Source organism: Schistocerca piceifrons, chromosome 6, assembly GCF_021461385.2.
Source record: "Schistocerca piceifrons isolate TAMUIC-IGC-003096 chromosome 6, iqSchPice1.1, whole genome shotgun sequence".
NCBI classification, from domain to species: Eukaryota; Metazoa; Arthropoda; class Insecta; order Orthoptera; family Acrididae; genus Schistocerca; species Schistocerca piceifrons.
This window is the reverse complement of record NC_060143.1, coordinates 29,283,316-29,297,825: the sequence shown is the minus strand read 5'-3', so window position 1 is coordinate 29,297,825 and position 14,510 is coordinate 29,283,316. Positions and strand designations below refer to the sequence as shown.

The 14,510-nt window shown below is 39.5% G+C and overlaps 1 protein-coding gene across 2 annotated transcripts in view; it reads left to right on the top strand.

The window, feature by feature from the left end:
* Positions 1 to 14,510, top strand: part of LOC124802767 — a 146,853-nt gene that overhangs the window by 47,995 nt on the left and 84,348 nt on the right. For both annotated transcript variants that reach the window (XM_047263760.1, XM_047263759.1), the window contains exon 3: positions 5,105 to 5,237. In XM_047263760.1, coding sequence (XP_047119716.1) covers positions 5,105 to 5,237 — 133 coding nt within the window. The remainder of the gene's footprint in view (positions 1 to 5,104; positions 5,238 to 14,510) is intronic.

The following is a 14,510-nucleotide window of genomic DNA, read 5'->3' as shown; positions in this document are numbered from 1 at the left end:
GGACAGAATTCTGCTGAAAATGCAGCTATTTTGCCTAGGTTGCTAACCATTTGTAACTTTCAGAGAAGTGTCACATGTGGCAATTTTTGAGTAAAACCTACAGATTTCCCTCGTTGCTTCTTTTGCCAAAACACAGCGGAGTTTACACAGTGTCACCTCACTAATATGTTGTGCACACACATTTGCAAAAGAGTTCTAAAACAGTGGTTTATTAAGTTTATTAAGTGAGAAACCTAGTCCCAACAGGGAATCATATAGCGCTCTTAGAAAAAAGTGTTCCGAGACTGTTACTGGAAATGCTCCTCCATGATACTGACAAGAGGGAGATTGAGTTAATAATTAAATCACTAAAGACCAAGAACTCTCATGGATATGACGGGGTATCTAGCAGAATACTGAAGTATTGTTCTATGTATGTTGGCCCAGTACTTAGCCATATCTGTAACTTTTCCTTTAGGAGTGGTAGGTTTCCTGACCGATTAAAGTACTCAGTAGTGAAGCCACTTTATAAAAAGGGAGACAGGGATAATGTTGACAATTTTAGACCTATTTCTATGCCATCGGTGTTTGCTAAAGTTATCGAGAGGGTTGTATATACAAGGTTACTGCAGCATTTAAATTCACATAATTTGTTGTCAAATGTTCAGTTTGGTTTTAGAAATGGTTTAACAACTGAAAATGCTGTATTCTCTTTTCTCTGTGAGGTTTTGGACAGATTAAATAAAAGGTTGCGAACGCTAGGTGTTTTCTTTGATTTAACGATGGCTTTTGACTGTGTTGATCACAAAATATTACTGCAGAAGTTGGACCATTATGGAGTAAGGGGAGTAGCTTACAATTGGTTCGCCTCTTAACTTTAAGAACAGAAAGCAGAAGGTAATTCTCTGCAATATTGAGAGTGGTAGTGATGTTCAGTCCCAATGGGGCACTGTTAAGTGGGGCGTTCCCCAAGGGTCGGTGCTGGGGCCACTGCTGTTTCTTATTTATATAAATGATTTGCCTTCTAGTATTACAGGTGATTCAAAAATATTTCTGTTTGCTGATGATGCCAGCTTGATAGTGAAGGATCTTGTGTGTAATATTGAAACAGTATCAAATAATGTAGTTCATGAAATAAGTTCGTGGCTTGTGGAAAACAATTTGATGCTAAATCACAGTAAGACTCAGTTTTTACAGTTTCTAACTCACAATTCAACAAGAACCGATATTTTGATCAGACAGAATGGGCATATTATAAGTGAGATGGAACAGTTAAAGTTCCTAGGCGTTTGGATAGATAGTAAGCTGTTGTGGAAAGCCCATGTCCAGGATCTTGTTCAGAAATTAAATGTTGCTTTATTTACCATTAGAACAGTATCTGAAATAAGTGACACTTCAACACGAAAAGTAGTCTACTTCGCATATTTTCATATGCTTATGTCGTATGGTATTATTTTTTGGGGTAATTCTTCTGATTCAGAAAGGGTATTTTTGGCTCAAAAACAGGCTGTTGTGAGGTATATGTGGTGTAAGTTCGAGAACCTCTTGTCGACCCCTATTCAATAGTCTGGGAATTCTGACATTGCCCTCACAGTATATATTTTCTTTAATGTTGTTTGTTGTTAGCAATATTAGCCTATTCCCAAGAGTTAGCAGCTTTCACTCAGTTAATACTAGGCAGAAATCCAATCTGCATGTGGAATGCTCTTCCTTGACTCTTCTGCAGAAAGGAGTGCAGTATTCTGCTGCACCCATTTTCAATAAGCTACCACAAGAACTCAAAAATCTTAGCAGTAGCCCAAACTCTTTTAAGTCTAAACTTTTTCCTCATGGCTCACTCCTTCTATTCTGTCGAGGAGCTCCTGGAAGAGCTAAAAAATTAAGCTAATTCCGGTGTTACGTTGTTGATTTTATTTATTTAAACTTATGACTTGTCACCTGAATATATTTTTTTTTTTATATTTTATTTTATCTGTTTCTAATATCATGTTATAATTTCATGTATTGACTCGTTCCATGACCATGGAGACTTCACCTCAATTTGGTCCCACGGAACTATAAATAAATAAATAAATTAAAAAAAGGAACCGAGTAAAAATAAGGTAAATTGCTTATGAAAAAGCACATCCTTTGGAGCAAAAGTAAACATGTAATGTCTTCATATATGTTGTTCCAAAACCCATAGCATTACTTATTTTGATATCTATCAAGGACCCCTAAAAATTACATCCTTTCACTGAAAAATCTGTTGTTAATGGAATAATGTAGTAGATGAAGTCTTGCATAATAACCATATGGAACTCTGACCCTGGTAGCTGAGTGGTCAGTGCAAGAGAATGTCAATCCTACAGGCCCGGGTTCAATTCCCGGAGGGCCAGAGATTTTCTCCGCTCATGGACTGGGTGTTGTGTTGTCCTAATCATTATTATTTCATCCCTGTCAACGCGCAAGTCGCTGAAGTGGCGTCAAATCGAAACACTTGCCCCTGGCGAATGATCAACCCGACGGGAGGCCCTAGTCACACAACATTTTACCACATGGCAAAATACTCTTCTCTTCGCTTGTTAAGATTGCCCAAAATCTCATTTTGATATCTCAAACTGAGCTGCCTCAGATCAATTTTCTCGAGATTGGTGAAAGATAGACCTTCAAATAAGTCTAAAGAAAAATTCGTTATGTTAGCTAAGTTTCATACACAGCAACACATTATGTAATATGCACCAAATACAAAATCATAGTGGACCTTATTTTTCATTGCAAGCTTTTTCGAATTTTGCACTGTTTCTTACTTACATGCAAATATCACAATAAGTATGGCCATTAATGAAATGATGGGCACATCATCATGAAGCTGAAGCTGACATTTAAAACTATAAGTAATCCAAAAATGAATTTTTCACTGAATAGTTTTTGTAAAATAGTTTGAGAAAGATTGCACAGTTGCACTTTAGATCCGTCATCGCTGAAGGGGTGAAAGGGGGCAAACAAACAAATGAACTCGTCGAGCACTTTATATGAAAACTGGTAACTGTGCATTGGCCACTGTATCCTGCATGGGTTCTATAATGCTGGTGAAGGTACAAGTGTTTTGGAGCACATCGTTGAACATGGGACTCCACAGCAGACAATCCCTGCGTCTTTCCGTGTTGACCTAACAACGCCGTCAATTGTGATTGCAGTGGGCATGGGATCATTGAGAGTGGACTGTGGATCTATGTTGTCTTGTTGGATGAATCACTTTCTCTTTATGCCAGGTTGGTGGTCATGTATGGATCTAGATGAACAGCTGCTGAACATGAACCATGCCATAGATGCAAGGTAGTGGGGCCAGTATTGTGCTATGGGGGACATTCACATGGGCTTCCGTGGGACATTTGGTGGTAATGGAAGGCACCACGAATACTGTGGACTAAACGAAGATTATTGCAGACCCCTAAGTCCATTCTTTCTTCATGCCTTCCCTAACAGTGATGGCATCTCCAGAAGGATAACTGTTGATATCACATCTTCAGAATTGTGCTGCAGTGATTCGAGGGGCATGACAATGAACTTCCATTTCTGTCTTGGACTGAATGATGCCTTCACATGATCTGAACCTGATTGAACACACCTGGTATGCTGTCAGGCACCAGCTACACACCCACGAACTAATGGCCCATAATTTATGAGAATTGGATGATCTATGCATAGATATCTGGTGTCACATACCTCTGAAAGCCTACCAAGAACTTGTTGAATTCATGCGATGTAGACCTGCTGCTGTATAGTATTCCAAAGGTGGAGCAACGTGCTATTAATCAGGTGTCATCTTTTGGCTCATTAGACTATTTCCATGAGTCACCATTACAATGTCAGTTTTTTTTAACTTCATTACTCATTTCACAAAATGCATATGTTCATATTCAGCAATGACACTACCTCAAAATAATCATTCATCACCTACCTACTATTGTGTACAAAGCACACGTTTCTTTTATTTCATTTGATTGTGATTTGTTCAATATCCCATTAGTTCTGTTTCTACACACTTTCTGACAAAAAGAAAAAAAAAAGTATGATTTATGAATCCTGAAATATTCAAGAACGCAGTGTCATTAACATTCCAGTGTTCAAAACAATGGTAATTTCCTCCTTACAGATATTTTTAGTTCTGAGGGGGATAGGAGGGGTGGGGTGGGGTATTGGAGACCTGCACTCTGTTGTGATCAGTGTCTGGATGAGTGTAGTGCAGTACATTTTTCAAGATTTTGTGAGGCACCAGGACTCTTTTCCAACTCGTCCAGTGAAATAGATAGGAATGATCATTTTTAGTAATAAGCTTATTAGATGTGTATAACCATAATTTTTTCTGATCATTTATGCAGCAGAGATTGTGATTGTGCACTATTTAAGAACTGAGATGGAAAACAGCATGATATTATTCAGACAACAACTGCTACTATTCTCTAGACTTTGTGGTTTATTGCATAAAAACTACTTTCACAACAATCTCAGCCAGTGCAATGGCTGTTTTCTTTACTTTTTCACAGCTGATAGTATTCATTCACTGCTATATACTTCAGATTTTCCAGAATAGTTATAGCATTATCTCCGACAAATCACACGTGCTTAAATAAAATTAAAGTTCCCACTTCACTTGTGCCAGCAAGCTCCCCCTCATTAGTCTTCTTGCTGTTCACAATTTGTCAGATACTTGACTTTGTGAATTAATGTGTGCTTTAGAAGTGATTGCTGTACTGTTCACCACCAGTCTGTGGTAACTGGACAACTATAAAACTTTGTCCTTGCTGTGTGTCGGCTCCATCCCCATAATCCATTGATATGATGTATTTAATTCAATATGTGTGTCTTTCATATCATCTAGTATAATTGCAAATGTTTGCTGAATGCATTAAGTATCTGGGGTCAATAACTGAGTTTCTACATGGGTGCTCTAATACATGATTTTTCTGCTTTGTAATGGGAAGTCGGGCAGTTGTCAGTAGATGATGTCAGGTGAGTCCTTTAGCATGTATGATTAGGCATTGTTTTTTTGTTCTATATTACGACACTGCTTCAGAAAACTGAAATTTGTTAAGTATCTTGCTAATGTTAAATTATACAAAGGTTTCAAAAATCATTTCAGGTGGATTGGATATCACAGGATCGCCATTGAAATGTTCATTTGCTGTTGATGAAGAAAGTAAACCATTGCACACTTGTGAAAACTGGCTGGGTGAGGAGGCTGATTATTGTCCACTAGCTCAACAAGAAGCGAGGTACATACTTTCTTGGTTGTACAGTGTAGTAGTTTGTGTAGTGCAGTGTGTCTGTCATACAGTAGCTTCAGGAAGCAAGATGCATAGAAAGAACTTTAATTAGCTTCACTTGTCGTTTTTGAATTTGACTCATAAATAGAGCAGGTTGGATAAATTTTACCACTGAATTGACAGGCATTGCACTTTCAGAAATGACCAGAAACTGGAGGTAAAATATATTTTTGTAATCAACTTAGAAGAACCAAAATGCAACACTAAAACAAACACAGTGAGTGGTCTGCTGTATCTACAATTGGTGTTTGCTCGTTATTATTCTTTATTATATTATAACTAAGTAATGTGTTAAGGGAGGCATTGTACCACATTCTTAGTTGATGTGATACAGAAGCAAGTGTGTTCGCAATGAAAATGAAACCTGAAAAATTGACAGTGTGGTCATTACAAAGTTATCTGCCTCATTTCATGGTGAACAAAAGTAATGCGCCTATACTATACAGATTGTCAAACATTAGGGCAGGGTGTTCAAAGTGTGATACTAGCTTTGTCTGTGGGAAGGATGTGGAACCACAGAAGCTGAAATGCTGAGAGTCCGAGAGATTATTGCTGTGTGGAAGAGAAGCATGTATTTGGTTTATTACTAGCATTCAGCAGCTACATAGGGACTGTAACGCTGATACACACACATAACTTTGGTGCATACCTAGGTGTTACAGAGTGAAAATAAAGACGCGTGAGCAGAATATAACATAAAAAAGAATTGTAAGGGATATTTTAAAATTAAGTGTTATGAACTTGGTTGTAGTAAGTATGCAGTGTGCAGGAGGTTAGCAATGACTACGTAATGGCGGGTGTAAAGTGTGCTGTTTTGTACTACTTTGTGCTGCATGAAGGGTATGCTTGTTGGATTTGCCTGATGCTGTCAATCCGACTATGCCTGATCTGCCTTCAAAGTGACCTTTCTTTCGCAGCTCTACCAATACTGCAACTGCCATGCAAGACTGGAAAAATGCTTGTCCTGTCCAGTAGTCTCTAATCATAAATGCAATCCATCCTCTGTCACTCACTTCCAGCTATGCTGTATTGTGGTCTTTAGACCGAGACAACTTTTCTACTGGACAACTTTTCTACTGGACAACTTTTCTACTGGACAACTTTTCTACTGGACAACTTTTCTACTGGACAACTTTTCTACTGGACAACTTTTCTACTGGACAACTTTTCTACTGGACAACTTTTCTACTGGACAACTTTTCTACTGGACAACTTTTCTACTGGACAACTTTTCTACTGGACAACTTTTCTACTGGACAACTTTTCTACTGGACAACTTTTCTACTGGACAACTTTTCTACTGGACAACTTTTCTACTGTATCTATTACAGAAATATTTAAGAACCCATAGTTATTTCCAGTTTCATTAATAATGGGACAAGATGGATAAAAAATGTAAGCTCATTGAGAAATTTCTGTGGAATTTCTGTCTTTCTAATCCTCAAAAAATATTGAACACATAGGTAACTGTATCCCAAGATTTGCTTAAAGATGGAAAGCATGTCTTATGACAACAGTGACAAAAACAGTGCATACAACAGAATGCATGTATACAAGAAAGCAACCAAGCAAACCATCATTTGGAGTTTGAGGACTAACTTTCAAATCAAGAAAATTTATCATTAATCGTACCCAGTGGTTATTTACATTAGCATATATCACATCAGCTTTTGAATCGGCAGTATTATATTGCCCTCAGTCGCTCAGCATTCAGTAACCGGGTATGGTTTTGGTGACCCCAGGGTTCCCGAGCTGTAGAATGGTGTCGCCAGTCCTCTGTCGCACTAGGGATATTGGCTTCACCAACTGGATCACAAGGATGGTAAAAACCTCTACAAAAAAACCTTCAGTCTCAAGGTGAGCTGCGTGTTGATGAGCTGTATGGCTGTTGAGGTGAAACAGTTTTTAGCAAGCAGCCTCTGGGGAATCTGCTGCACCTCAGTTGCAAAAGGCTTATCTAGGCACGCAGGGCTGTGTCTAGGTGGACCTTTATTCCCCCAGCTACTCGTGGGACCAAGATGGAATCCTCAAAATTATCTTCTCCTCCCAGCGGAGAGGGTGGGCTGCTGATAGATACTAACATTCAATCAAACAAGAGGGCTCTTGTAGCCAGTCCTCCTAACTCAAGAGTTTTTTCCAATGTATTGTCTGTTGTAACAGAACTCGTGCTGGTAATCAGAATGTGTTTTTAGTAGTGTAAAGGAAAGAGGATAGCTTCAAGAAAGTGTCACCTTTCTATATTCAAAAAGTCTGAGAGGGCATTGCTGGCACTTTAAAATCAGTCAAGCAGTTCCATAATGGGGCACTGTTGGCAGAAAGTTATAGTTCCCAAGAAGTTAAGAACCTTCAGAAAGCTCAACGCCTTGGGATTACACCATCAAAACTTAGGTACACACCACCTTTAATTACAGCAAAGGTGTTGTGATGTGCAGGGATGTAATGAACATTCCCAAAGGGGAATTGAGATGAGTGAACTCCAGAAGGTACAGTCAATGTGTAAAACATCATGAAGAGGGTGGATGAGGATCTTTTAAAATCCGTCTCCTTTAGCCTGAAGTTCATGCTACTGAACTTCCTGAGCATAAGGCAGGTTTCCTTCCTTTAAGCATGTGGCCTTATGTCCCCAACCCAATATACTGTTTCAAATAAACCAGTGCCCTGGTCATACTGCTCTTGGGTGTCATAAAGAAGCCACTTGTGGTAAATGTGAGTAGGCAGTCCAGGAGGAGTCATTTGTTCATGTCTTTTGAAGTGTGTGGATTTCTCTGGGGCTCACTCTATTTGGAGTCAGGATTGCAACGTATGTCTTGAAGGATGGAAGATACAAGAGCTTAAGACTATGAAGTGCATCCCTATGGTGAGCCAAAAAGATGTATAAGGCCATGCTGCCCCCAACATTTGCCACCTCCTTTGCTTTAGTTCCTAAACAGCCATTGCAGAAAGCTGATGTTGCTACACAACAGAGGTTGCTAGTGTCTGTCAATGCACTTGTGCTGCTGCAGTTATTTTGAAGCCTATCCCTCCATCGAGAACTTCAGAAACGGCTGTGGTTGCTAACATTGCACGACTCCCTGCCCCTTCAAAGATTGTCTGGTCCACCATCCAGTGCTGCCACTACTACTCTCGCAGTTGTGGGTCTGAAGCCACCTCAGACCAAAAAATCAGGGTCGAAGGCGAAAAATCACCCAATGATGGAGATGGAAGTACATAGTCCCACGATGTCTGTATCATCTCACCCTGAGACTGAGCCTCCACCCATTGTGGGCTCCCCTCTGCAGTTGAAAGTCAGGATGAAAGTGCTACTCCCATGATAGATGGTTCCCTTTCTACAGTGGAATATTAAAGGGTTCAGGACACATGAGGAGGAGCTGAAACTCCTAGCCCTGGAATACCCCCTGTGCTTGTGTTTGTAGGAAACTCATTTTAAAGCATCTGATGCCCCTGTACTGTCGCACTGTGGCGCTATATGCTCTGTCATGATGATGACCTGATTGGGGAAAGGGCCTAGGTAGAGGTCGCTTTGTTTGTCAATAATTCACACAACTCTTCCGCTTTCCACCTGCTACTGACCTGCAAGCAGTCACAGTTGAAATTCGTGTGTGGTGGAGAATCACTGTTTGCTCGCTGTGTTTACCTCTGCGAGGTCTAGTAGACTCTTGTGGAACAAATCCCCTACCATTTCTCCTACTGGTTGATGTTAGGTCTGTTGGTCGATTTTGGAATAACCTTGCTGGGAGGCACTCCTGAAAATTGGTACTGCCATACATTCTTTGACTCTCAAGCGGGTGGGCCTATGTATAAAGTGTGCCAATCACAAATAACAGTGCCTTGTGTCATTCTGTTGTTTTACAATTGCAAGCCCATACCTATTCCTTTATTATTGTTTCAGTTAACACTGTGATAAGTTGTGTTGTCATACATCCAGGTGAGCAGCAGTAATATAAAATAAATAGCAAGTTAGATGAGAAAACATTTATGATCCGTGCATGAAAATTCCCCACGTTCTGAGCTGGCAGCACAATCACACAATGAGGCAGTTGTCTAAGAGATAGTAATCGAACAGGCATTTGGCTGGGATCTGATGCAGCAGCGCTGTTTAATGCTTTGAGTGGGTCAATACTGTGTGGTAACACTCTACATGGCAGCAGAGTGATGAAAGTTATTTTATTGTTGTTTAATAAAGCAGTGATTCAGCTCATATAAGTTCATTTTATCGTTGTTTAATTAAACTAAGAGTAAACTGTGATTTTGCTCATACATGTTTAACATGGTACCATAGACAACTATTCTTTACATGTGTACAAAGTATGCCACATGCCCGCTCTTGTTAAAATCGACACAACCACTCAAGGGTTAAAAAAGCTGCTAATATATATCCATAGCATGTAATCACAGTAAGTTTGCTTATGAAGAATGACTTGGTTTCTTTTACTAAATTCATACAGTATCCTGTGATGTATACATTTACATCACTATGCAGCCTTTCACATCTAAGTGCTTCGCACAGGGTTTGCAGAACAATTTTCAGACTATTCCTCGACTGTTCCACTCCCTAATAAAACATAGGAAGAATGAATATGTAAATCTTTCCATGTGATGGTCATTTCTCCCTTTGTAGGTGTGAGTTGACAACATTTTTTCATATTTGGAGGAGAAAAATTGGGTGGCTGGAATCTTTTTGAATAATTGTAAAAGACTTACAGAACAACTTGGAATCTCAATTGACTCTGGGACCAGCCTTTGCTCTAACAGCAGGAGAGCACATAATCTGTTTTTCATTATATTACTGGCTTCTAGCTAGAAGTGATGTACTTATTTAATTTTGTCTGTGTGCTTTTGTAGTTTGATTCTTATACACTGAAGTGCCAAAGAAACTGGTATAGGCATGCGTATTCAAATACAGAGATATGTAAACAGCAGAATACAGTGCTGCAGTCGTCAACACCTATATAAGACAACAAGTGTCTGGTGCAGTTGTTAGATCGGTTGCTGCTGCTACAGTGAAAGATTATCAAGATTTAAATGAGTTTGAGAGTGGTTTTATAGTTGGTGTACGAGCAATGGGATACAGATTCTCCGAGGTAACGATGAAGTGGGGATTTTCCTATATGACCATTTCACGAGTGTACCATGAGTATTAGGAATCTGGCAAAACATCAAATCTCCAATATTGCTGTGGCCGAAAAAAGATCCTCCAAGAATGGAACCAACGGCAATTGAAGAGAACTGTCCAATGTGACACAAGTGCAACCCTTCCACAAATTGCTGCAGAATTAAATGCCGGGCCATCAAAAAGTGTCAGCATGTGAACCATTCAACAAAACATCATCAGTGTGGGTGTTTGGAGCCAAAGACCCACTCGTGTACCCTTGACGACTGCACGACACAAAGCTTTAGGCCTCTCCTGGGCCCATCAGCATGAGAACTGCTGATGACTGGAAACATATTGCGTGGTCGAACGAGTCTCATTTCAAATTGTATTGAGTGGATGTATGTGTATGGGTATGGAGACACAACCTCTTGAATCCATGGACCCTGCATGTCAGCAGGGGACTGTTCAAGCTGGTGGAGGATCTGTAAAGAGGTGGGGCATGTGCAATTGGAGTGATATGGGATTCACGGTGTCAATTCCCTCCAGCACTACTTCAGACATTAGTCAAGTTCATGCTATGTCATGCTGTGGCACATCTGCATGCTAGTGGGGGTTCTGCACAATATTGGGCAGATGTACCAGTTTCTTTGGCTCTCCATTGTATTTCTCACGTGTTAGTGTAGTGAAGATTTACACCATCTCTAGTATGGAAAGAGGCTGAATGCTGTGTTCAAATGTGAGCTATGTTGGTGACCCTTCACTCATAGCTCCAGACTGTGCTGGCTTTGTCTCACAGCTTGAGCTGTTGCCAAGGGGCATCACAGTGGGGGACTCGATGTGTGGACCCAAGGGATTATTGGTAGCTGAGACTCCAATATAGATGTGTATTGGAACCTGTTAGGCATATGGCTACCAAGAAGGGGAAGCAGCTTCATGTGCACTCTGTGTATATATCAGGGGGAGTCATCCCAGATGTGGCACTGGCCCTTCTGGAGGCCATGAAAAGCATGGCGTACAGCCAATTGAAGTTGTCTCTCAAGTTGGTACTAACATCTGTCTTTTGGCTCAGAAGAGTCTCTCAAGTTTCTGGTGGCTGTCTGAAATGGTGAAGACATCCTGTCTTGCTCTCAAGATGAAGATGGAGCTCACCATCTGTCTTACAGTTGACAGGACCAACTGTGAACATTTGGAACAGAGTCGAATGGAAAGTCTAAATCAGAGACTCAGATTCGAGGCTGTGACCATACAGGCTGCAGATTCCTTGACTTGTACCACATGATAGAGGTATGGTGGGATCCACTTAATAGATCAGTGGTGCATTACACAAAGGAGCCAGCTATGCAAGAAGTGGGTCTTTGTGGACTGGACATTTTTTAGTTTAGAGAGTCTAGGAAAAATAAAAGCAGATGTTCAGTCTCAAAAGGTGCAGGTCAAACGTAAGATGAGGGTACACCTGGAAAACATCAGTATTATATCTGTAAATTGTTTTAGCTATGTTGTGAAAGAACCAGAGCTGCAAGTATCAAGAGAAAGCGTTGAAGCAGGCATTAAAAGCTGGCTAATGCTAGAGATAAGTCCAACTAAAGTTTTTAGTGAGTACCTAATGCGATTCACAAAGCAGAGATTAAAATCATTGGTGGTGGCCTATTTGTTGCTGTTAGTAGTTTATCTTACTTAGAAGAATGTTCCTGGAGCCTCTCTGCAGCAATCCTGGATGTGTGGGGTGTCACATTGTCCTGCTGGAATTGCCCAAGTCCATCAGAATGCGCAATGCACATGAATGGATGCAGGTGATTTTGTCACACTTAACAATTCTCTTCAGTCGTTGTTGGTCCCGTTCTTGCAGGATCTTTTTCCGGCCGCAGCGTTGTAAGAGATTTGATGTTTTACCAGATCCTGATATTCAGGGTACACTCGTGAAATGATCGTACGGGAAAATCCCCATTTCATCGCTACCTCGCAGATTGTGTCCCATCGCTCGTGTGCGGACTATAACACCACTTTCCAGCTCGCCTAATTCTTGATAACCTACCATTGTAGCAGCAGTAACTGATCTAACAACTGTGCTAGACACTTGTTGTCTTGTATAGGCGTTGCTGACTGCAGTGCCATATTCTATCTGTTTGCACCTATCTGTATTTCAATATGCCTGCCTATGCCAGTTTCTTTGGTGCTCCAGTGTACTCTCATTTGTCATCTAGTAAAGTCAAGAGAAGATAAATATGGATTGCAAAATGATTTATTTATTTATTCTCCATGGACAAATACAAGGATTTGTTTTGGGTAGTTTACATATTGATCATTTCCCCTTAAAACATTGTGGGAAAAAATTATATAAAATAGGTCTAACAGATAAAAAATTATGTTGCGATTTTTTTTTTTTTTTTTTTTTTTTTTTTTTTTTTTTTTGTACATGTAAATACTATTTATACAAATGGAAGTATTCTACCCCTCTGAGAGGAATTCCTTAATACTATAAAACACTTATTGCTGAGGAACTCCTTCAAGGCGATTTCAAGGCAGCTTCCACTTAAGCTTTTTAATTTTTTTTTAAGTTTGTTATAAAATTTGGTCCCCACGTAATAGGGACTCTTGTCTGCACTTTTTGTATTATTTCTTTCCAGGTGATAATCATTGTCCCTCCTAGTATTGTACATGTGCACTTCTCTATTTAGATGATTGTACTGCTTGTATTTTAGCATCACCTGAACAGTTTTATAAATATATAGTGATGGGAGTGTTAGTCGTTTCTTAATTTTAAAAATTTCTTTGCAAGACTCATTATATCTAAGCTTACACATGATCCTAACTGCCTTTTTTTGAAGGATGAATACCCTATTTACATGCTTGGCAACAGCGCATCCCCATACTTCAATTCCATATGTGAGGTACGGATACGCTAAACCATAGTAGATTATACTCATTTGATCATATTTAAGAAACTGTGACATTATCCACATTGCATAAACTGATTTGCTAAGTTTTTGGCATAAGAAATAGATACGATGCTCTCAAGAGAGATGCTGATCTAACATTACGCCAAGGAAGTTTTATCTTTCAATTTTATTTCTGAACCATTATCAGACACAACACTCCATTGCATTTCATCTTGTTCGTGGTGTATTTGTAATTCCATTAGATTTGTTTTATTGATGATGTTTAAGCGTAACTCATTGTTTTGGAAGTAGTTCTTCAATCCAAATAAGACGTCAGAACAATTTTTGGCCAAATCATTCTCATTGGTTCCCCAGTTAACAGCGGTTGTGTCATCCGTATAGTTAAGTATCTTGCTGTTGTGTTCTGTGGGCAGATCATTAACATATCGTATGACCAATAAAGGACCCAAAACTGACCCTTGGTGCACACTATACTTTACTATGGCTGGACTGGAGCTGTGCTTCTTAATAACATTGCCCACTTTGTGTGTGACTTGTGTGACCACATATCTGTCTCGTAAGTATGACTGTATGAGACTTTTGGCTATTCCTCTAATACCATAAGTTTCCATTTTCTCAAGTAGCAGCTCATGAGATACCGTGTCGAATGCATGCGATAAATCTAGGAACAAACATGCCTCCCTTTCTTTTTCATCTAATTTCATAAGTATTGTATGTACTACATCACATATGGCAGATGATGTTAAATAGCCTTTCCTAAAACCATGTTGGGTTTCTTGTAGCACTTTCTCTTTGACAAGGAAGTTTCTCTAACCGTAGTGAAATAATCTTTTCTAATACTTTGCTTAGGATTGGAATTAAGCTAATGGGTCGGTAGTTTTCGACTTTGTCGATACTACCTTTTTTGTGCAATGGCTTGACTATTGTATGTCTTAATTCAGATGGAAACACACCTTTATTCAAACTTTCATTGAAGAGCTGGACCAGAACAGGTATGAGTGAATGTTTGCATCGTTTTAATGTAATGGAGGAGATTTCATCCCATCCCCTAGAGAATTTGTTATGCATTTTATTTATTATTCCCTCTACTTCAGTTGTATCTGTTTCATACATAAACACTGATTTTTGTACCTGGTAAGGAGTTCTGTAGTCATCAGTGTCAGAGGTCACGCACATGTTACCTGAATTTATAAAGTGGGTATTAAAAACATTGCTGATCAAATATGGATCTGA